The sequence below is a fragment of the Corylus avellana genome, chromosome 2 (genome assembly GCF_965113065.1).
Source record: "Corylus avellana chromosome 2, dhCorAvel1.hap1.2, whole genome shotgun sequence".
NCBI lineage: Eukaryota > Viridiplantae > Streptophyta > Magnoliopsida > Fagales > Betulaceae > Corylus > Corylus avellana.
This window is the reverse complement of record NC_142491.1, coordinates 3,349,536-3,375,508: the sequence shown is the minus strand read 5'-3', so window position 1 is coordinate 3,375,508 and position 25,973 is coordinate 3,349,536. Positions and strand designations below refer to the sequence as shown.

The window sequence follows — 25,973 nt, the reverse complement described above, 5'->3', positions numbered from 1 at the left end:
TCTAAATCGCCCAAAAAAAAAAAAAAAAAAATCTAAAACCTTCTTTGATAGGCCCAAGCCTTTAGGGCCTTTTAGCAAGCAAAAGCCCAAGAAACCTTCTCTGGACGAGCGCTCGTCTAGAGGACCACACAAGCGCTCGTCTGAACCTTACGCTACTCTCATGAAATCGTACTCTGAACAATTTTGGCCTTTTGTGAACAGTACACGAGCGCTCGTATGAACTATACACAAATGCTTGTTGACTTTTTGTTGACCGTTGGTTTTTCCCCGCGCGTGCCACCTGTAACTCTAACCCCTCTAAGCTACAGTATACGCACACTCAACCTTGTAGTACAACGAGTGCTCGATCCTTTCCTAACATTTTCCATTTTGCCCTCGGGCTCTTCTCCTATAAATACCCCACACCCCATTCGTCCCAGCCTTCAATTCTGCTTCTGGAACCTTAAGAAAACTTTGAGACTTTGTCCCTTGAGTGTGTGTGAGGATTGTGAGTAACCTTAGAGAAGAGAAAAGCACCCTTGGGAGACTTGCTTGTTGAGGTAACCCCTACACCCTCTTTGTGTTTTGTTGCTAGCTTCTTGATTTTCCATAGCTTAGTTGGTAATATCTAGAAGTTTTGAGCTTTCCAAGTGTTGTTTTTATTCTCTTAATATTACGATTTTGAAGATGTTATGATACTCATTTTCTTATAACGTTTTCGAAAAGCTTTCCACCAACCTTTTATTTTCTTTGAAGTTGCTTGACAAAAGGCTTTAAAACAACTCCTTGATTCTTTGTGTTGTATTTTCTTGTGGTACTTGTGTTTATTTTGAGTCTAGGAAAAGAAATACCAACTCATAGCTTTAGATCGAAGCTTAGGACCCATTTTAAGGGCTTCTGGCCAAACCCTAGCTCCATGGCTGAACGCTCGCCCAAAGAATGGGTCACACGCCCCCTTAGCCCAAAATGTGGTCCAAAGGTTTTAAGCACCCCTTTTCATTAAATAGAACCTCGTAAAGTTTTCTAGTACTGCTTATAACGATGAGTCGTGTTTCATTATAGCAGAGATTCGTGATGTTGGAGGACTCGAGTGAGCGAACGAGGTAAGTAAACACTTACGAACACTTTCCTTAAAAACATGGGATATGTTAGCTAACTGACCACGCATCTGATATGAGCATGTCTACTTTTTGTAATAACTTGGTAATTGTTTTAATAACTAGTTGATAAAATGTATCGTATGACATGGTACACCGGTACGTGCGGAATATTGGCCATGCGCTTACTACATAAACTTCATTCTATGGTCAAGTGTGTGTGTGTGTGCCTTGGATCTAGTAGTTTTTGTGACCGACGCAGCCATTGCCAAATGGTTGGTCATTACAGGACGTACATCATTAGTAGCATGGGTCGGACTCGGTCGGGCTGCTAGTGGTGGACGGTAGCGTACAATGGCCAGGGTACGGGTATTGTATTACAGGTCCTTCGGGATAGCGCCAACCCTACTGAGAATGAGTAATATCTTGGGTAGACCATACATGAGAGTTATAATCTATAAAGCATTAGTTTTTATACATCAAAATACTTAAGCAATTGCCGTCAGGAGTACACCACCCTTTATCAAACCAAACGATATTTTTAAGGTGTATTAACGGAGACAACACCTCTTTTTAAGTTTACCAAGAAATGCATGTTTAATTCTTCTTAATAATAATGAGCTCATGTCATATCTAATTGTGAGATTTACTTACTAAGTCATTAGACTTACGCTGTTATTACTCTTATAGGAAACCTGTTTTTAGAAGTCAAGAGTGGTGTGGTTATCACTACAGACCTTGCTTAAGAATGAACTTCATGTTGTTATCAGGTTTGCTTTACATTATTGTTAGTTACTCCATATCTTAAATTTTAAGGATTATACTTGTACTATAATGTTTATAGATTTCTCATATTTATTTCACCTTCTTATGCATTAACTCTTATAATGCTTAGAGGGGTTGTTCCCCATTTAGCCACTAGTTGGTTAAACTAAGGTAATTGCCAGTGTCAGGCTGGCTAAGATCAGTTTTGGGGGCGTTACAGTTTAAGAGCTCACTTAGTTCGGGGAATTCAGATATCAGTATTCATAATGTCATGGAACGTGTGTGCACCTTGGATGGTGTTAAAGAGGGTTCTAATCTCCATCATGTGGCAGCTCATATTTTTCAAAATAAAGAAAAGAGAGAGATGTTTGTTGTGCTAGAAAAACCACATTTGTAGCTTATGTTTGTAAGAGATGAAGAGACATTATTGGGGGACGCCACTTCTTTGCTTGATTAGCAAGTGGATAAATTTGCAGTAAGATATTAGTTATTCTTGTTGTTGGGATTTTTGAACTACGCCTTTTTTTTTTTTTTTTTTTTTTTTGGACAATGTGATTTTATTTTTCTCCACTTGATGCAACTTATGTATCATTCACATGGACTATGGTGATCATATGAATAATGGTAATAATGATCATTATCATGATAAGGACGTGAATGATGATGGTAATGATGGTGAATTTTTCCTTCTTGTTTTTGTTGGATGTCGTATATTAGTAACGTATGTCATTAAACATATTGATAAACAACTTTATAGAAATTCTGAAGAAAAAAATAATAATAATAATAAAATAAAAAATTGGGTACAGGTGGTTGATATGTACATTGACTAGTAATGATACTATATGTCATGATATGTTTAGAATGAAACCACATGTTTTCTTTCAATTATGTAATGTTCTACAACGTACATATGAACTTCAGCATACCAGATGTATTAGACTAGAAGAGTTAGTAGGTATATGTTTGACGACACTTGGACATGGATCATGTAATAGAATGGTTCAAGAAAGATTTCAATATTCTGATGAGACTACACATAGACATTCCATAAAGTTTTGAAAGCGCTGAACTTAATGGCAATGGATCTCATCAAACCTTCTAACCCTCCATTCAATGACGTTCCAAAAAAAAAAAAAAAAATGGATACAAGCCATTGTATTGGCCACAATTTAAGGTACTAATTTTCTTTTTTCGTTAATATTGCTGAATTTGTGCTTACCTTTTGTTAAAGTAATGTAATAAGTATCTAAAATTTAATAAAATGTATTTTAAGATTGCATTGGTGCCATTGGTAGAACACGTCTTAGCAATATTAGAGAGGATAAGAAAATTCCATACATTGGAAGAAAAGGAACACCAACTCAAAATGTGATGACTGCATGTAATTTTGATTTAATTTTCATGTTTATTATAGCAGGATGGAAAGGTGTGGCACATGAAATACATTTTTTTTTAGGAAAAAGGCTAGGTTTACAAAAAAATTTTACAAAAAAACTTTTACAACATGATGTGGTACAATATGATTGGGTTTTTCAAAAGTTGAATTTATCTCATTTCTAATCATGTTATGCCACATTATGTTGTAAAAGTTTGTTTGTAAATCTTGTTTGTAAGCCTAGCATTCCTCTTTTTTTAGATGTTATTTGTAAACCATCTACCAACTTTCCCAAACCGCCATCAGGTGTAGTATTTTTTATTTTATTATTATTATTATTTTGTGAGTGAACTTTTTACCTTCTTGATTATAAAAGAATTTTGTTTATATATATAGTGTAGTTAGGTATTTTTGAAGAGAAAATGGTAAGAAAGAACCAATTTTAGTATTTGAAAGTTTAGATCACCTTGATGTTTAGATCTAATTCTTCTGTTAGCTCTATATCTCCCTTACCACCTAATGTTATTATTGTGGAACATTTTTCTATTGAAGATGATAACTCTTTTAATTTTGATAAATGGAAGATCTCTAAACTTTCTACGAAGGAAGTTTATACTACTTCTTGGTTAAAATCTATTTTTAAAGCTGAATATTTTATTGATAATAAAGATTTAAAACAACAACTTCTGCTATTAGAGCTTCAAAACTGTTTTCATGATAATAATTCTGACAATGAAGAGCTGATTAAACCATCTGAGCAATTTAATGAAGCATAATCCAACAATAGGATGATCTCGTCCAATAATGGTAAGGTTGTTAATCTTATTAATAAAATTATACCTCCCAAATGGTATTCCAAGGTAAATATAATTGTTGCTCAAGATTATACTCTTGATGTTATTGTTTTGATTGATTTTTGTTCTGACTTAAATTGTATATAGGAAGGGTTAGTTCCTAGTAAATATTTGGAAAAATCCACTGAAAGGTTAAATTTTGCTCGTGGTAACTGTTTGCATATTAAGTATGAATTGAATGATATTCATTTACGTCAGAATAATGTTTGTTTTCACATTCCCTATGTGCTTGTTAAAAATATGTCTGATAAAGTTATCCTTGGTCTTCCATTTATTGCCATGCTTTATCATTTTTCTGTTGATGAGCCTAGTATTTCAACTAATAAAATGGGTCAAGAAGTGAAATTTCGTTTCGCCTTCAAATTTGATATTGATGTTAATCGATTAAATATAATCACTGCTAAAACTAAACATTTCAACTTCTTAAAACAAGAAGTCAAATATAAAAAAATTGCCGAACAACTCTCTGATAAATTGTTACAATAAAAAATTTATGTTTTTAATACCTTACTAATTGATATTATATGTTCTGATCTTCCTATTGCTTTTTGGCATAGAAAAAAGCATATTATTTCTCTGCCTTATATTAAAAAAATTTCTGAGAACAAAATTCCTACTAAAGCCAGGCCTATCCAAATGAATGCTGAAACTTTATAATTTTGCCAAAAGAAATAGCTTATTTGCTTGCTAAAAATATTATTCGTGAAAACAAGTCTCCTTGGTCCTGTGCTGCTTTTTATGTTATGAAAAATGCTGAACTTGAAAGAGGAACCCCTAGGTTGGTTATTAACTACAAACCTCTCAATGATGTGTTAGAATGGATTAGGTATTCCATCCTTAATAAGAAAGACCTTGTCAATCGTCTTAGTGAGACTCTAGTCTTTTCTAAGTTTGATATGAAGTTTGGATTTTGGCAGGTTCATATCGCAGATAAAAATAGGTATAAGACTGCTTTTACCACTCCTTTTGGTCATTACAAGTGGAACATTATGCCTTTTGGTTTAAAGAATGCCCATAGTGGAACTCCTTCCACTAGGGTATTCCTGATGGTGTTAATACTTTAATTTATACTATTATTAAACATTTTAGTAGAACTCCTTCCAATATTGCTACTCGTATTTCTGATTATTTGAATAATCTTCGATGCCCTACTATGTCTGATTATAGATAGTTTAAAACCTTATTGAAAAGAAAAATTTATTGACAGATTACCTTCATTATTTGCTCACAAAGTAAAAGATGAACTTGTTAATTCTCACACTGGTATAATTGATTATGAGAATTTAGTATAATTGATTATGAGAATTTAACTTATGGTGATCTAACCTTTCAAATACTAAAATTGGTTCTTTCTTACCATTTTCTCTTCAAAAATACCAGCAACACGTACCCTTGGCCTGTAATTAACCCTCTATATATATATATATATATATATATATATATATTTTATGATGCGATATGCCTATGGAATTGGATCTAATTATCACTAATTGAATCGATCTTAATGGACAAAATTAGTTGAAAAATACAAGATTACAATCATATTCGAGACTTGTAGATTGATCCCTGTTTTGATCATCTTGACGTTCTCAAATAATTTACACAAAATCCATGACATCCAGCTAATAGTGAATTGAGGATTATGCAAATTACCACTAGAGATCAACAAATTTATCCAAGAAGATCCAAGAAATCTGTGCCAGGTAGTCACTGCTCAGATTACCGCTAGCTATTCCGCGTACCAAACGTACCCTTAGTGCTTAAATACGGTGACTAGGTTAGGCAGCCACTGCTCACCCATGAAACGTGAATGCTTGTAAATTTGATGTCTAGAAATGAAGCCAAGCAATAAGAGAAAATGAAAAGACTTGCATTATAAATATTCTAATTCAAAATACAAATACAGAGACACCCTGTACTCATTTTTAAGATTCAAAACCAAATGTTTTCTACGGTCTGAAAGCAAAATCACTGTTTGAAGATAGCAGGGTCACTTAAAACGTTTGGATAAAAGAGGGTCAAAGACAGAAACCATTCCTCTGTCTACAGCTCATCAGTATCATCTGTTTTTCCTCCACTTGGTTTCCCATTCACTGCAACAAGCTCCGTTTCAAATATTAAAGTTGCACCACCTGTACTTCCCAAACAAATACATAAATTAACATTCTTTTTGTCAACATTTTATATTATCTAATGCAGTTTATACCATATAATCAACATTGCAAAAGAGAAAGAAAAGGCACATCACATCTCCAGTTAGGGTTTCTATAACTGTGCCCTATATAGTATATTTCACCCCTTGGATGGTTGAAATTTTGTTTAATGTAAAAATAAGAGATGCAACAAATTATTGAGAATATAAAAGTGTATTTTTGGTTGATTGTAAGTAAGTACACATGAAGTTTTCACAAAAAAGTTTTCAAGCATTCACTTTCATACAAACAATATTTTTAATTGAATAGAAGGTATGTATCCAATAATCAGTTGAAATGGTTCTAAATAAGTTGAAAATGCATGATCCCTATGTTTTAGTTCGCATTTGATGGAGGACCATGGCAGCAACCAAGGAAGACCTATAAAAGGTGACCCAACGCTAATTCTAAAGCATTGATTTGGCAAAATATTGGATGATTTTGATGTTACTTGGGACTTTCAATAGGTAGCTAGCAAATCATGATTCTTCTATGTTTTCTGGCGTTAATTAGCTGCCAGTCATTAGTTTTATTGGGGCTGGGGTTCTTCTGTAACTTTTTACATTTCTAGAAATGGCCCATATTTTTGGTCGATTGTGTCTTGTTATTTGTTGTATTATATTATTGAGTTTTTATTTATCGGTTATACTAGTTATTTAAATTGGGTATGCCCACACACATATATATAATGGTTTCTATTCAAGGACTAACCCACTTTGAGGATTATGTGATGCAATCCTACAAGGTGTGATGCTGAAGAGCCTTAGGAGTGATGCCTAGGTTTTTTTTCTTCTCTCCTTTGAATTTTCTAGCAATTTCCAACTAAATTCCAGCCAAGATATATATATTTTTTTAATAAATGGAATACATTTTACTACTTCAACAGTTTGAAAATTAGAAATCAAAACTTATACCCAAACATCATTGTAGCTTGATGGAAATGCACTGTAGTGGTTCTAGGTTCAGTACTTGATGCTTCCTGTTTTTAAAGATGCATTTTACAGTTCAAAGCTCAACCTTTTCAGTTCGCAAAAACCATGGGCAGGTGGCGACACAGATTATTAAAACCATCAAGTCATACCCCACAATCTTTTGACCACAATTTGTCCTATTAAAGTTCAATAATCCAGCTGACAGGGCTGGTCCACATTCAATAGCCATGCTTGAGGAGCAAAAATTAATATATATATATACCAACGAACATCAACCTATGCATTCTACTCATGCCACAATTAAGGTTTTCTTTTTTAATTATCAAATGATGGGCCAAAAAACATCTGATTTCAAAAGATACCATAGACAATCATGGCTGTTCAGAAGGTCCATACCATCTAATCACCTCAATGTGAAAGAGAACTCCTTTATATTACCGCTCAATCAATGGAAAGTATTTTAAACATTAATTCTACCAAGAAGCAATAGATTTATAATGTAAGAGGATCGGAGACAAAATATCACCTGGGATGGTTGGTGGGGAACCTTGGTCCCCATAACCAAGTTTTGAAGGTATTTTCAACTTCCGCTTCTCACCTACACATGCTCCCAGCAACCCTTGGTCCCACCCTGAAAAGAAAAAAAGGGGAACTTTCAAGTTGCACGCACAACAGTTACCAACAAAACAACCTCCACACTATCATATGCCATTACAGTTAAACAAAAAGATAGGCCTCATTTATGAACAAACGTTTGCTTTTAATTGTGAACCACTCTACCTGAAAGAACACTGAAGCTTAAGCAATGACTAATCCATATGTACAATTCAAGTAAAATGCCATCATATGACATCACAAGTGGCATGACCCTGACTATAAAGAAATTGCCACAAAAGCTTCTCACTGCAAAATGAAAACTTTGGACTCTCTCTCTAATATTAAGGTCTTTAGACATATTCAGGTTCTATTTCAGACTAAAATATACCTTAGTAGATATTAAGTGCTTACAAGTTGAATAAAAAAAAAAAAAAAAACGTGATTACTAGTCATTGGTCTTCATTGAAACTTTGGGATTTAACAAAAATCTGATACCATAATTATGATGCTGAACTACCACCAACCCTAGTAACACTGGTATTCCTCCCCTTTCTACAGAGGGACAGTCTCCAAACCCCTTGTAAGAGAAAAGGGGAGGGATTGGGGGAGGGTTGCCCTTGTTTTATAGCCATTTGTGCCACCTAAGTCATTTTTGTTTCAAGCACATACACTCATGCACAGTCCTAATCTCAGATCAAGAGCTGATGATTGACAGAACCCCTTTCTCTCTAAATGACCAAAGGAATAATTCTAATGACTGACAGACCCACAGCTGTGCTCGGATCAAGAGATGATAATAATGATAAATAAAAGGAAAGATACAGAAGTTGCAGAAGAAATGGAATAAGATTGAAAATAGGCTATGATTATTCTGTTACTGTCCTTAAGGGAACACTAGAGATTTCAAAATAACAATCTTGATACATCTGAGATCAAGAACAATATTGATTCAAGTTCAAATGAACCCAACCGATAACACAGTAAAACATCCAGAAAAACAATTTTTTTTTTTTTTTTTGGTTTTTAAAAATGCATACCGAATTTCTAACACAATGAAGAGGAAGGTAACTAAATTGGAGTATCATCCCATAAAATCGTAACACTAAGGAGATTAAAGCAAGAATGTGATGGTATTGTATTTCATGTGAAATTCTCTCTCGAGGACACACACAAGTACGATCATATTAAGGTGATGAAAGCAAGAATGTAAAAAAAAAAATATATATTATACACTAGCAGAGGAAGCAAAAGATAAGGCCACAGTATATTCATACTCAGGTGACTAGAGCAAAAATTGTGAAAATGAATCATCTTATGAACAACAAAACCTCTTGTAAAAAATTTAAAAAAAGAAAAAGAAAAAGAAAGACAGTTATAATGGTAAGTGTGGTTATAAATTATCCCACATATAAGGTTGAATTACTTAAAATAAATAAATAAATTATCTCATACACAACCAACTATTGAACACTATATATAAGGCTAAAATATTACAGATTATTTGTATATTTGTTCCTATGCTGCTGGCAAACTGGTAAGTTTCAAGGTCTGATGAGTCAGACAACACATGCATCCCAGGTAATTTCAATTTATTTTCCTCCATATCACACTACAAAACAGGAGGGTCTGGTCAAACCTAAGCTATTAAAGATTGTTAAAACAGACAATTTGAACTTTCATCAAATACTGTTTTACCTACAACTTATTTATTTATGGGTTAAATACTAAAAACCCTCCTAGGGTTTTAACTTTTTATTTTTTGCTCCTTAGGTTTTCATTTTTATCACAGGAGATACTTGTAGTTTTCATAAAGATGGAAATGGTACCTCTGTTAAAATTCCATAAAAAACTTAACGGAATGCCACGTCAGCACCAATCACTAGCCGCCACGTGTCATATAATTATTTTTTTTTAAAAAAAATAAAATATTAAAAAATTATATTTTTTCAAAAAAAAAAAAAAGAAAAAAAATGGGGGGTGGCGACGTTTGGGGGGTGGCTGGCCACCCCCTTTGGCCATGGGGGTGGCCTGGCCACCCCCATCTGGCCGGTTTGGGGGTGGGGAGCCACCCCCACGGCTGGATAGGGGTGGCCAAGGAGCCTAAGGGGGTGGCCGAAACCACCCCCAGTGAGTTTGGTTTCAGAAGTCTAACGGTGGAGAACGTTCATATTGTTCAATATGGGGAACAACTTCTTCTCTCCCAAGGCTCTGCAGCCTTGAGTCACGCAGAATGGTTTACGTGGGAGGAAAATTCTAAAGTATGAACTACAGCCCTTTCAGCGTTTTAGCGCATGGCATTACAACAAACACATGGTGCAAAATGCAAGCCCCCATGCGCAGATTTCTACGATCGCCAAGCTTGGTTGAGAGCTGGGGAAATTTTCTCTTAGTTGCAGCAGTGGAGAAAAGCAAGCTGAATGTTCCAAAAAGCTTCAGGCTGTGGAGCTTGCAGCTTTTTAGGGGTGCTCGGCCACCCCCATCTGGCCGTGGGGGTGGCTCCCCACCCCCAAACAAGCCAAATGGGGGTGGGCCGGCCACCCCCATGGCCAAAGGGGTGGCCAGCCACCCCAAAAAAAATTTTATTATTATTATTATTATTATTTTTTGAAAAAAATATAATTTTTTAATATTTTTAATTTTAAAAAAAAATCAAAAAAATAATTATGACACGTGGCGGCTAGTGATTGGTGCTGACGTGGCGTTCTATTAAGTTTTGGACGGAATTTTAACGGAGGTACCATTTCCGTCTTTATGAAAACTATTGGTACCTTCTGTGATAAAAATGAAAACTTAGTGGGCAAAAACTAATGAGCTCAAACCCTAGAGAGGTTTTTTAGTATTTAACCCTTTATTTATTTATTTTACAGCTAAATTCTGATTTCTCAGTGCACATTTCTAGCACATTAATATCCCATGTAATTTGCCTAAACATTAGTAGAAAGAAAAACATGGCTGTTGGGTTAACCCCAAAGGGCGAATTCTACGGCAGAGATGGGCCCCGAGAGACCTTATTATGTATTGCAAAAGAAGGGCCTGCTGATAGAGTGGGGAGGGGAGGCAGCATCATAATAACACTTAAAAAATATATATTATACTTAGAATGTTTTGTCCAAAAATATGAAAAAACGTTCTTGAAAACCCATTAACAATTACAAACAGAAAATTACATGATGTCCTTTCTATTGAGCCCATGGATAATGAAAAGCTGCAAAAGCAGGCAACTCTTATTTCTCTCATGCAATTAATGTTAAAGAGAACAGAGTAATAGCACTGAAATAGTCTTCATGCTAAAGAAGGTTTTGTGTTGGCATAATGCGTTCTCCCTTTTAAAACTAGTAATTAAAGATCAATAGGCATTTTTTTTATGTATCCAGTAGTTACATTTTTGCCCTGCAATGTCTTGTCCACTTTATTAACCAAGTTCCACACAAAGACTTTTTTCTTTTCTTATGATACCTAAACATTTTTTTTCCCAGGGAGAGAAAAGGTCTATGGCCAGTACAATGCACAGGTTCATAGCTGAACTTAAAAATATTAAACAAGTAAAGAAGCATAGTTTCATGTCATGCAAATGTTGTGTGAATCATCCGTACTCAAATGCTTTCTACACGAACTATCTCCATTTTGGCTGTTATACTTACGTCAAGTGACAGTTTTTATAACCCAATCTGTCTTCACAAAAACATCTAACTATTTGGAAGCCAGAAGAGTTCATTTTAGAATTTGCTAAAACAGTGAGAGGTCACCACACACCTTTTATTACTTGACCAGTTCCAAGCTCAAACTCAATTGGAGAGTCCCTTTCAAAACTAGAATCAAAAACAGTTCCATCTGTGAGTGTTCCCTGCAAAGATAAGAGGCAAGTGTATATTACAGTTATAGAAGTTACAACTGAACTATATAGCAATTTCAAATAAATTCAACAAATTGTTGACTTTGTCATAAAAAAGAGTAGAAGCTCATTATGTGTATGCTTATAATATGTATATACGTATGTATAAGTACAGGGATACATAACTAAATATTTCTCATGATATTCAGGGACAATAAATATTTTTCTATATATTTACCGGAGAAATCTAACCCCTTGCTGTTTACAATCAGTTCACGGACTGCTACCACCATTCATCACACAATGTTTTCTTGACAAGGAGGCTATGGATTTTTTGTGCCTATCAAGAAGAATAGATGGAGGAACAATGAAGTGGACTGTGTTTCATAGAGGAAGAATTTTGAGATTAAGCAAAAAGGGATTGGAGATTGAGGAATCTTTCTCTCTCTATTAATTATGATTTTGAAGGTGAAGCTATAGAAGTGGAGGGAACAGAAGAGAGAGGGTTTGCATGTGACTTTGTGAATCTTAAAAGATTTCTTGGAATGTACGTGACTTAAATGATGGGGGAAAAAAGATGAGGGTTAAGAATTTTTTAAGGGATTGAAATGATGATAATGTGTTCAGGAAACCATATTTGAGATTATGTCTAGGTAAGTAGTGAGATTATTATTATTATTATTTTTTTCTTTTTGGAGTGGAGGGAGTTTATGGATTGGCTTCATTTGGGAACAGTAAGGGCTTCTGGTGGGGTTTTTCTGTTATGGGATAAGAGAGTGGTAGAGGAAATTAATCCAATTGAGAGGTGATTACGGAGAGGATTGCACAGTTTTATAGACAGTTATATCTTGAACCACTCAGCTGGCGGCCTTCTTTGGATGGCTTACAATTTGCATCCATTAATATTGAAGATGAATGGTTAGAGAAACTTTGAGGAAGAGGAAGTAATTGATTATGGGAGAAATATGAATGGAGACAAAGCACAAGGTCTGGTTGGTTATTATTTTTTTCGATAAGTAATTCAATCTCGCAAGAAAAGCATAGAGGGGCTCTAGTTGGTTATTCCATTGTGCTTTTGAAACTTGTTGCCTTGTTAGGGCGCCGTCAAAGAGGATAGACCTTTTGAGGGCTTTCCAGAGAAAGTTACGTTTGAAAAAAGCCTCAATGCTACTTTCATCGCAGTCATTCCAAAGAAAGCTGGGGCTTTGGATGTTAAGGAATGTAGGCCAATCAGTCTTGTTGGTGGTGCTGAGAAAATCCTTGCAAAAGTTTTGGCTCATAGATAGAAGCCAATGTTAGAAAAAAAAAATATATATATATATTATCAAACTCTCAGGGTGCTTTTATGAAAGGGATACAGATTTTAGACTCATTCCTTATTGTTAACGAATGTCTAGATAGAAAATCAAAACATAATGGAGTTGTTACCATATTAATTGAAAGTTCCTCCGGAATGCTACAGCAGTGCAGTGTTAGGGAGAAATGCAAAAATGGATTTGTTATTGCATATTTACGGTGCAATTCTCAATTATCATAAATGGAAATACTAGTGGTTTTTTTGGGAGTTCTAGAGGTTTAAGGCAGGAAATCTTTTTCAAGAAAGGTTTGTTCAAGAGGACGTGAAGATCAGCTGTTGTGGGCTTCTTCCAAGAAAGGTTTGTTCAAGGCCAAATCCTACTTTTGCTCACTGGTTTCTCCTGTAGGGAGTCGCTTCCCCTGAAAGAATGTTTGGCAGACACAAGCTCCTTCGAGGACAGATGTCTTTGTTTGGTTGGCGGTTCTAGACAAGATCCTCACCTTGGATAATCTCAAGAGGCGGCACATCATCGTGATGGATAGATGTTGCATGTATAAGAAGAACGGGGAGTCCGTGAATCACCTTCTTCACCATTGTGAGGAGGATTCCGCCATTTGGAGTACTTTTTTTAGTCATTTTGGGTTGTCCGGAGTTATTCATAGTAGTGTTGTTGATCTACTTAATTGTTGGTGGTCCTTCAGCAGGCCTAAGAGTGTTGTGGTGTGAAAAATTGTGCCTATGTGCCTCTTCTAGTGTGTATTGAAGGAAATGAATGATGGGTGCTTTGAGGACAAAAAGAGGATGTTGGAAAAAATTTTATTTTTGTTCTATGAAACTTTGTAATTATGGATGGCAGCGTTTGTGTCTCCTCTATCGATTAGTTTTAGTAATTTCCTAACTCGTTTTGCCCCTGCCAGTTAGGTGACTCATTTTGTATACTCCCAGTGTATTTAGAGGTGCCTTACGTTTTTTATGAGATTGTTTCATTAATTAAAAAAAAAATCTTTTTTCCCCACTTCATTTTTTGTTTTTATGATGGAGGCACTAAATGGAATGTTATTGAGGGCAGTTGAAGGGGCTCATTTATTTGCGCTTATAGCGGGAAGTGTTCCTAACTGGCTTTTGACAAATTCTCACCTCCTCTTTGCGAACAAAACGTCATTTTTTATGGCATAAATCCATATCAGTTATTTTATTTGAGATGTGTTCTTTGTTGTGTCAATGTTGTCTCAGGTCTGAAATTTAATTTGGACAAATCTGAATTAGTAAATGTTAGCAACACGCCAAATGTGGAAGGACTAGCAGAAATTCTTGGTTGCAAAGTCATTATTTGGGTTTTTCTTAGGGTTCTCCTTTCAGATCAAGGGCAATATGAGATAGTGAAAATGAAGAGATTGGCAAGCTGGAAAGAAGCTTATCCAAAGGAGGTAAGATTACATTAATTAATTAAATTTTAGATGCTAAATTTTTCTTTCTAGGTGTTTCTCTTGCATATCTCCCATGTACTACAGTTGCACTTCTTTTTGCTTAACATATTACTTATCAACAAAGAAATATATATCATATATGTACAAATGTATGTGTGTGTATGTATGTTATATAAGCAGAACAAAAAGGACATTGTCACTCTGGAACAGATTAATCTATGCTCGCTCTAGTTTAGGTGCATGTTGTATATTGCTTGTGTACTTAGAGGTGCCTTACGCTTTTTATATAATTTCCTTTACTTATTTAAAAAAAATTAAAAAAAAAAAAAAAAAAAAAACAGATTAATCTATGTGAACAGAAAAGCAGTTAGGCCTCTCCTAAAAGCAATGTCAAGGCAAGGGAAGAAGTTATCATTTGTACTGGATTACTATACATTAAGAGGCAATTCCTCCACTGTTGATTTCATGCGCCCTTTAATATTTCAGACTCACACTAAGTTCCCCTCATTGTTGAATTTAACTTATGGGAAATTTATGGGGGTCAATAATTAATGAGAGCTCAGTCTACTCACTGGTGATTGTTTGAGAAGACCAGATGTAACAGATTACCTACAGGCTACAGCCTGCCACATAAGTCAGATTGGTTCTCTGTTGTTCTTATATGTAATTGAGTAAGCATTTTGAGGGTTATTTCCATATCTTTCTTCATCATACTTTCTTTCTTTTGGGTAAGTAAATGTATTGAAAAAAAAACTAAACAAGACACAGGTGCATGCCCCAGAAAACACCAGTCTTCCCTAGCAACTAGAAGCCTACTAGGGAAGTCCTAAAGAAACCTGACCTGGCTGCATCTAGAGCAAAAAGAATCAATAACAGCATGAACCAGACAACAGCAAACCAACATATCACATAATGACCAAAGATCTGATGTATACTGGTATGGTAATAAATTCATGAGAAAAGCATGCAGAAGAGAGGACCTCACACCCCCTTTTTTTCTTTAAGAAAAATGCTGTGGAGTACCAAATGAATTAGAAATCCCTTAATAAACTAAATAAACACTTTCCATACAACAAATCAGAAACTTCCAAAATACACTCATGTTCCATCAGAGCGTTTGAGTTCAAGTGATCCTTGGATATGGTTGTATCACAGATAGGGTTTCTCAATATCATTCCTTGGATAGAGTTACATCACACAATCATCAAAAACAATCTTTGTTGAAAAATCTCATACATGTATTATTCATTGAAAAAAATATGATAAAAAATAAAAATAAAATAAAAAAAATCTGACTAGCAGCTAATTAACACCAAGAAACATAATAAAATATGATTTGGGATAAACTAGAAAGCCTCCTTTACTTAAGGTTACAATTAGCGTTGGAATCATCAGGTACGTGCCAAATTAATGCTTGGCGAATAGAGTTAGTCTTGGGGTGCCTTTTACAGGTCTTCAGTGGCTACTCCCATGGTCCTCCAATTTTTTCCATGACTATTTACTACTATCCAAACTGTTACTGGGGCCTATGGTTCTTTTAAATAAACAATAACAGAAGCTTCATTACTAAAGCGAACTTAGCAAACATAATCAGGCAGTAAAATAGTGTAAATTTATACTCCATAATATGTTGATACACAACAAGTTTATCAGTTCTACTATCAAGACATCTATCATGTAATTAGCAACCAGTTAAACCCACAAGCAAACTTACTCGATAGTGTACTTTGACTCTATCACCTTTGCGAGCCTGAATGTCACAAGAATCTGGCTTATACTGCAAAAATAAATGACAAAGATTAGTAAGCAGAAAACATTATGCCAGGAAAATTGGGAAAAGATATAGCCAAACTCTTACACTTTGTTTATGTACCAACATACTCTCCTAGGTTCCCAAAACAAGAAAACAAAAATCTAAACTAGCACGCAATGATCTGTATAGATATAAAATGAAATACTCTTAGTGCAGCTATATGCATATCTACATCATTATATCCCAATATATATTAAAAAAAAAAAACTATTACACACTTAAATTAAATAGGAGATAAACATACAACACATGCATGAACATAAATATAATGAATGTTTTATTTTCATCTATCCTTTTCATCTTTAATCGCTGTAAACTAGTGCTCGCAACACAGACTTGTCCCAGGCCATGGACATTAGAAGCCCTTCAGGCAAGGACCATGCAGGCTCTCTCCCCAAAAACATCCATTAAACTATTGTGCCAGACGGGTAGGTTCACCATAATCACCAACTAACCCAGCAATGTCTAAAAACTATTTCCCAAAAACACTGCCCTCTCAGACACATCCATTCCTCCCTGTGACACTGCATATATTATACAAAATAAGTCAAACAGATCCAAGCACTATTTTAAATTGTCTCTGCATCAACAAACCTTTTTCGGTTCACCCTGCAGAGACAGTCACAACAACTCCCTCTTTAGTTTGCAGCAACCAGAACCACTGGAAGTTAGCAGCTGCAAAGCTGCATATCTATAGAGAAAAGGAATACTAACTGCTGACTATTCAGGAAGCAGAGACCTATACTTGCAGCTAGACTTACTCCAATTTATACTTATTAACCTCTTCTATTTGGAACCGAAAGTTTGATTACAGAAAATCAGTCACCACATATATTCTTAATGGATGGCAATATTACCTTGCTCCTAGTCCCTTTCATAACTGACCTTGAATAAATAATTAAATGAATTCAAGAAACTAATTGCATTCTGAGAGGGAACCAAACTTTTACTCAGAATTTTATTTGATCCACCTCTGACCCTTGAGGGAAAAAGAAAAGGGAAAAAAAAAAATATATATATATATATATATATATATATATATATATATATCAATTAAGAACCTAGTGGCTGATCTAGCATGGCCTGCTGGTATTCTGTATATCATTGATTTTGGCACTTTTTTTTTGTTAAATCAGCATTTATCTCAAAAGATTGAGTTGATAGAAAATGATGAATTTAACCATTTAAACATTCCCCTTCAAGTGTAGGACCATACAACATGTGAACTATTTTAATCAAAAATAATGAATAAACCATAGAGTCAAGGTTTGACCTCAAAACTTCGACTCTGATACCATGTTAAATCACAATTTATCCTAAAAGTTAAAACTGATAGGAAATAGTAAATTTAATCACTTAATTAATGCTTAAACATGTTTCCAGCAACGAATTTTACAAGCTACTACGACATTGGTTTAAAAAACAACAGCCTCAATTGTTTATTCTAGTTTCTGAATTTTTTTTCCTTTGTGTAGTGTTTATATCCTCATCCCAATGGTCCAAAGGGTCAGCACCTGTTGTCATTTTTTCCTTTTCTTTTACAGATAATCTTATGTTATGAAGAACGTGGGAGAATCATCCGAGTATACAATATAGCAAACCTTCCAAAAGACCCTATAACAAGAAGACAGCTTTTGAAGAATAACATTGGCACCAAGCAAACTGTTAAAGATACATGGTTATCAATCCATGGTTATCAGCTTTTGAACCCCTCCAAGGCAAGGCCACCTCGTGTACCCACCCCAGTCGGATAAACCTCGGACCCGTGCAAATCGCCTCCTCCATTCAGATCGGATAATACCGGCGGGCTGGCCCAAGGAATTGTTTAGGGCTCAAGGAGATTCGAATGGGAATGTAATCAAAAGCAAAACCTTTACCAATATTTAATCTGAAAATTTTATAAGGAGGAAGATGAAGAAAAGAAAAGGACAATTTTTTTTAAAAAAAGGCCTATAGCTAAATTATAGCATTTTAGCAAATTATGATGAATCTCTTGTCACCTTCTCCAAAAGATATTGGGACATAGAATATGACACTATTTCTGACACCCTAATAGCTAAAAACACCAACCCAACTTATCTTTAACTGCTTAAAGCAATGCACAAACAGAAACACCTTAAAAAAACGCACTGTTTTACCGAGTACCGACTACACGCTTCCTTATTGTCTCCTCAATTTCCATTCTTAAACACAAAATAAAAACCATTAAAGTCTTAAAATATTCAGAAACCCCATTAACAAATTCATTGACCTAACAATTTCTTCACACTTAGATATAATCACAAATCAACCTACAGCAACATTACACAATACACATGTTCTCATTTTGCCAGCTCTATAAATCAACTCAAGTTGCAACCTCAAATTACAAAAAAGAGAGAACCCAATAAGTATAAACTAAGCAATTTACCTTAACACCAATCTGCAACTCAGTCACATCGCGGGACTTCGCATAAACTGAATAATTAAAAAAAAGAAAACGAACCCATCAATCAAAAATGTATAAAATCGCAAACCCACATTTTTACGTAAATAATCAGATCCAATGCTTACAATAAGCCACCCGTACGAAAACCCGAAGGAAAATAGCATATTCAATCAAAAAAAGAAAAGAAAAAAGGAAAATGGGATGGTACCGAAGGTCAAAAGGAACATCAAGAACAAAATAGGAGCGGCCTTCAACGCACAACTCAAACTCATCTTGGCACTCTCTGTGTATCTCTTGCCTTCTCTCTTTGGTTTTACAGCTTGTGCTGGGTCCCTCTCTTAAACTGGCTTTTATATTGGTCGCCTGCCCAGTAATACTAGAGAATTGGTGCGACCATTTCTTCGGCTACCCGAAGTTACACTGGGACTTTCACCCATCCATTATACTCTTTATTTTTCCTATTATTACTGCATCACATTTATTAAAAATGTAATTCCTTATACTCAAATGATAGAGATAGATTTTAGGTGTACTAATTTTTTTAAAAAAAAAAAAAAAAAAAATCATAAAATTTAGCGTTAATTACTTTTTAGGGTTAAATGTCTTTCCAATGCCTATGCTTTGCTCCATAATCAAATAGCCACCTTGATTTTCAAAAATGTCACAAATAGTATTTATGATAAATAAATAAACTTACTTGATACTTCCGTTATGATTCCGTTAGTTTTGTTAACAGAGATCCACGTAACCCTTACACGTGAACTGGTACATGTAATTTCAAGGCGACATGTGGCGTGGTAGCTGTGTTTTTGGGTGCCATGTCAAATAAAAAAATATTAAAATAATATGTAACCCAAAAAATAATAATAATAAAATAACCATGAAAAAACCAAAAAAACCTTCAAAATATCGAGCATTTTTCTCACTTCAAATTTCCTCTTCTTCTTTCCACAACCTTGAGAATGGCACACAGAAGTTTCATGTTATTTATGGTTAGGGTAATTGTATAATAACTCCCTGAGTCAACCCTCTAAAATTTTTAAATCCCTAAATTTTTTTTTGTTTTTTTAATTTTTTACTCTCTGGGTCAATCAAAATGACAATAAAATTTCTATCGTCAATATTTTTTAACAGCCATTAGTCTGGGTCAAAACCCACTGTTTCACCTCATTAAAATATTAATTTCTTTTTTTAATTTAATTTTAAATGTAAAATAAATAAATAAAAAGGGACAGGGGTGGCCGAACCACCCCCACGGCCTAAGGGGGTGATTGGGCCACCCTTAGGGCCAAACCCTCAAAAAACAATTTGAGAATTTGGCCTTAGGAGCTAGCCGAACCACCCTCAGGGCTCAAGGGGGTGGTTCAATTTGAGGGTTTGGCCCTAGGGGTGACCGAACCACCCTCCTTAGGCCCTGGGGATTAGGGTTTAGGGTAGTGGCCGAACCACCCCCAAGCAAAATGTGGTAGCCGGCCATTCCCTATGAAGTGGTTCGGCCACCCTTGTCCTTTCTTTTTTTAAATTTTTATTTTATTTTAAGATTTAAAATTAAATTAAAAACAAAATTAATTTTTAATGAGGTGAAACGATGCGTTTTGATCCAGACTAATGACTGTTAAAAAAATTTGACGGCAAAGATTTTATTTTCATTTCGATTGACTTAGGAGTAAAAAGTTGAAAAAAAAAAAAAATTAAATTAAGAATTTAAAAATTTTGGAGGATTGAACGAGACTTATTATACAATTACCCATGTGGTTATGCTCCTTAGCAAAACTTTGGCTCAGTAGCAGCATCAAGGCCAGTTAAACCAAAGCCTCCTTCCAAAATTTGGTTCGCTGTAAATCGCTATAAGATGCTTGAGGGTGATGCATTTCCTCCAACAACTCCTGGCCATAGCCCCGGTGTGGGACATATATACCCACCAGCTGCACCATAAAAGTAATATCCCATCACATGAGCATGAGCATGATGCATGGTGGCTTTCATATATTGGGTATTCTGTTTTTGGACGGATGGACGGCGAAGATGGGTATTCTGTTTTTGGATCTGCAAAAATCTAGGGGGTTGGAGAATGAAGAGAAACTGAAGGAGTGTTCGATATTTTGTGGGTTTTTTTGGTTTTTTCTTTTGATTTTGATTTTTTTTTTTTTTTTTTTTTGTCTTTTTTTGGGACATATTATTTTAATATTTTTAATATGATGTGACACTTAAAAACATAGGTATCACGCCACATGTCGCTTTGAAACCATAGGTACCAATCCATGTGTAAGGGTTCTATAGAGCTCCGTTAAAAAACCTAACAGAATCATAATAAAAGTATCAAGTAAGTTTATTTGCTTACCATAAGTACTATTTGTGACATTTTTGAAAACCAAGGTAAGTATTTGATTATGGCTCAAAGTATAGATACTGGAAAGGCATTTAACCCTACTTTTTATTGCATGTGGTAAGGCATAATATCAAATAGACTTCTTGGTTTCAAATGGTGCAGTAGATTATATTTTGAGAAAACTTCACTTAACCTTCCTTAATTGTTGTTACTTTTGCAATTATTTTCCTAAACTTCAAAAACCCTCAATTTAGTGTATACCTTTCAATTTTTTTTTCAATTTCATCCCTCCGTTAAGATTTTACGTTAAATCCTGTCAAAATTCTTAAAATACTAACTTTTTCTTTTTTATAAAAAAAAATTCAAAGATTCCGGCGTGGATATTTTTGCAAATTCTATTAATTCTTGACCAACACCTAAGTCTTTGCAATTTTTTTCCTTTTTTTTTTCAGAAAAAAAAAATGATAAAGAAAAAAAGGAAAGAATAACTTCACTTTAGACCCCTGAATTATCATGTGATTTGACAAGCCCCCAAACTTCAAAACCTCTCAGTTTGAACCCCTTCATTAGATTTTAAACATTAAAAGAAAGACAATAACGTTTATACCCCTCACTTTTTTATAAAATTTCAAATCCTACTTTAAAAGGACCACGCGGGTCTGGCCGTGACCCACGTTGGATCTCGGCCAAAGACCCACCGTGGGTCTGGCCTGACCCATGGGTCTTTTTTTTTTTTTTAAAAAAAATGAAAACCAAAGATATTTTGGTCTTTTTAGAGTTTGCCGCTAGAAGTTAATAACTAAATCTGACGGAGGGGTTCAAATTGATTGTAATTGAAAGTTCAAAGGTTCAAATTGAGAGATTTTGAAGCTTGGGGGGCTTGTTAAATCGCATGGTAATTCAGGGGTCTAAAGTAAAATTACAAAAAAAAAAAAAAAAATAGAGGTATTTTTGGGAATTTTGACCTTGTTAAATCCTAATTGAGGGGTGGAATTGAAAAAAAAAATTAAAAGATTGATATACTAAATTGAGAGTTTTTTAAATTTAGAAGGTAATTTCTAATGTGATAAAAGTTCAAAGGGGTTAAGTGAAGTTTCTCCTTTTATTTTGACCTCAAAAACTTAGATGGTTCTTTCATTCTTTTGTCCAATATTTTAATGGAGTGGCATGTCAACACCTCTCACAGTATGACACATGTCTCATACGCAATATCATATTATTTAAAAATAAAAATAAAAAGACAATAATATTCTAGTAACGAGCTTGTGTGACATTAATTTCATTAGCAATTTCAGTGGGAAAAGTGATGGAGAGAATAATTTCTTAAAAGAGTAATGATACATTTACTCTCACTTTTTTACACCTATTGTCCCACGCCTATAGGTAGTTTTTAAAATTACTATTGGATTAAAATCCAATAAAGACTCATCTCATATTCAATGATGGTTTTAAAAGTCACTTATGGGTGTCAAAAAATTATATAAAAAGGTGGGAGTAAGTGTAGTATTATTCTTGTCTTCAATGAGTAGTTAAATCGGCTGGAGATCAATCACGCTTTATGAGGCGGAGGTTACTAGATCGAATCTCCCTCCGCAATTTCCTTATTCTTGCGTGGAGATGGTTGAAAGATGATTGAGAGAATAATGTGTGCCATGCCTCTAATCGGATTTTCTTATAACCTATAGGTTTATCAAAGTTAAAAATCCACTTGTCTCTCAAATGACAATACAAATATTTTAATTGAATCCTGTAAATAAGTTATATTTATGCATGGCACTTCCAATTTTATTCTTAGTAATGACGTACAATTATTTTATCCTTTTACAATTTTGAGAAAATTTTACAAAATTCTCCTGAATTTTCACTCATTTTAACGAAATCCTAAGGTTTGAAAACTATTGAACTTTCAATTTCTTTCAATTATCTTATTCCGTTACGATTTTTTGTTAAATATGGACAAAATTTCCAAAATATCCCTATTTTTTATATAAAAAAAGATTGCAAAGATGTTTAAATATATTACAAAAATGTTTTTTTTAATAAAAAAAATATATGCTAATTTTTTTATTTTTTTTTTATAGGTTTTTTTTTTTTAAAAAAAAAAACCATGGTTTTTTTCGAAATTTAACGAAAAATCATAACAAAAGATGGTAATTGAAAGAAATTAAAATTTGGATCCATTTAATTGAGACTTTTTAAACTTTGAGAAAGTAATTTCAAAACACATACAAGTTTAGGGAGAAAACAACTTTTAACACATGTTAATACATGCCTAGTCGCTAAAATTCTCAAAAAAAAAAAAAAAAACTGTTCTTTTCAACTACTTGTAATATTGTTACTCTTTTCAAAAAAAAAAAAAAAATTGTAAATTTAAAATTTCTTGTCAGGTTCTCTCTTTATTTAGTAATTATTACAGAAAATTAGTTGTTTTGAACTCTTTCTAAATACAATTTGTCCTCTATGCTTCTCATCTTCCAAAAGCACGAGTGAAGATGGCTTAACTCGTCTAGTCATTCAATTGACCTAGAAAAGATTGGAGAAAGAAAACAAAAAAATTTCATTTTTTAAGCAAGAAATATATTTTTTCCACACTTCAAAGGTTAATGAATAGTATGGAATAAAGGAAAAAGAGAAAGACACAAAAATTAAGGTGGTTCGGCATATAGCCTACATCCACATACTAAAGCCTCAATAGGCTATATATTTCCTTGATGTATGATTTGAGTACGTAACTCTATTTATAGAGGTTTGGCATAATTTCAAATACAAAACAAATACTTGAATTAAGGATAATTAATAACAAATCAAATCAAAAATAATCACAAATCAAATCCTCATTAATCAAAAAGATTTATATCCTTAATATGCCCCCACAAGATGAACGGTCCATTAGCGATCATTGATCTTGAACATATGGAGTGGCTGGAGTGAGTTGTGGCATAAAAGTGAAATAACTTTGAATGCTTTATAAGTGATTTGTATTTTTCTTTTTCTTTTCTAATGGGTTATCAAAAAGATAAAAATAAAATTTTCTTCAAACTGGATTGCAAAAAAATTCTTACAACTCAATCTCTAAAAATGTCATTTGTCTGTTAGTATGTGAGTAGCACTGGCACATGTTTCTTTAATCGCTTTTTTAATAGCATTAATAAACAAAAATTAAAAAAAAAAAAAACATATTTCTCAAATGCTCAAAAACTATATGAGACTTTTGGAGATTAAGTCGGAAAAATTCTTACAAACCCGTTTGTAGACAAATTATATCCATAAATATTTGTCTAGAAAATTCAATTGCCTTTTTAATCTTCCAAAAGACATTTTTTTTTTTCTAGTGAATTGAATTGTCTCCCACTCTTCTCGCTCTTCCAAAAGGCTACTAACAGGATTGTTGGTTAAACCTCCATTTTCTTTGTTCAAGTTAACTCTTGTTGCTTAGAATGAGCCAAGCATAACAAAATTAAAAAACATAAAAAAATAAAAATTCAAGTCTATGTCTCACCTTTCAGAAAACCAACCCAAAGATTGCCGGCAATGGAATGTGCCTGTCATAAGCTTTGTAGTTTGTACGATTGTGCCTTTTTGGGTTGGAAAGTAGAGAGAGACAATAAAAGGAAATTTGAATAGGGTTGAAGGGCTTCACAACGGTCATGTTTCCTATGTCTTTTGTTTTGGTGTTAGTATCGCTTTATGCTACCCCTATTGATAGGACCAGGTCATTTTTTATTCATTTCTTACTTTTTAGTTGTATTTTTTGCACTGTAACTTTTGCTTTGGGTCTATTGTTGGGAAACCTACTCCTTTTTTTAGGTCTCCCACTCTCTCTTATTTTAGAATCAAGAGTAAAAAGACCATAACTTGTAACCTTTCCCCCCACTTCAATTAGAGGAAGAAAAAAAAAGTCAACAACACTTGTCAAAGAGCACCTATTAAAGCAAAGATTTCGATCTCATATATTGAACCCTTTTTTTTTCAAAGTAATGATGTTATTTAGTAGACTGCTATATAACTGTCATATAATTTGAATTGTGTAGCAGTGAAAATCAAAATGCGTCTCTCTTTGAAGGAATAGTCCATCTTATGGTAACAATCTAGGGCTTGATGATTGATCTTACCATAGATTTAGCATGGTATATGATGACCATTGTTGAAAGGAGATGGCTAACTTGAGCCAGGATGTGGCTGTGGAGCAGGAGTGTTATTGTACCTTAATGCAACACTAAAGGCAGTAGCAGAGAATCTGGCAGCAGGTAATCTAGGACTAACGTTTCTGGGAGGAAATTTGGTAGGGTATGGTGTAGTGACCAAAATAATTAACTAAGCTTAAGTAGCTTAGTTAGAGGGTTAATTTGAGCCTTGGATCACTAGGAATAGTTGGAAGGGCATTTTAAAAATTTCAAACTTTCTGGCCGGACGTACGCATAGGGGACTACACAGATTTACTCCTGCAAATAGTTAGCTAAGTTAGTAGTTTCAAGGAGGAGGTTTTGTGAGTTCTTGGAGAAAGGGAGGTGATTCTTGGAGGTTTTGTTTCAAGGAGGTAATCTTCTAAACCTAACTTATTCCTTAGTTGTTATATTGTTTAACTGCTTTTCATAGTTAGCTAAGTTAGTAGTTTTGAGTTTCTAATTATGTTGTTTCCGTTTACTCTTTTATTTAAGTGGGTTTAGCGTATCATCTTGGTCGAACGTATTTTCTTATGCGTGGAGGTTTTGTTATAAGGTAGGAAGTTTTAGAAATCCTTTTGGTAGCTTTAGAACCGATTTGGGATGATAGGAGGATGTTTGGAATAAATGAGGTTCTACTTGAACCTTTTGACCGGACGTATGGCCATGAGCCCGAACGTAAGACCCAAAGCATTCCAGGGAAGCCACTTTGGCCAGTCGTTCGATAGCCTCTGTTTTCATGTTCTAGATTCGTTTTAGTTGAACTTATAATAGAAGGTTTTCCACATATTTGGAGAACCCAAACCGTTTGCAGGAATACTCAAAGAATTTATACGATCCAGGTGAGTTTTAACTCACATAATGCTCGCCATTTATTTTTCCGCATTGCG

The 25,973-nt window shown here is 34.3% G+C and overlaps 1 protein-coding gene across 1 annotated transcript; it reads right to left on the bottom strand.

Moving 5' to 3' along the window:
* Nucleotides 1–5,922: 5,922 nt before the first annotated feature.
* On the bottom strand, nucleotides 5,923–18,997 carry LOC132189208 (peptidyl-prolyl cis-trans isomerase FKBP15-1). The gene is made up of 6 exons (XM_059603825.2): nucleotides 18,800–18,997; nucleotides 18,574–18,620; nucleotides 16,065–16,127; nucleotides 11,548–11,638; nucleotides 7,724–7,828; nucleotides 5,923–6,205 (listed from the first exon to the last, which is right to left on the bottom strand). Exons 1-6 carry the CDS (start codon nucleotides 18,861–18,863, stop codon nucleotides 6,117–6,119), a joined length of 459 nt encoding a protein of 152 aa, XP_059459808.2. The 5' UTR covers nucleotides 18,864–18,997; the 3' UTR covers nucleotides 5,923–6,116.
* Nucleotides 18,998–25,973: the final 6,976 nt, after the last annotated feature.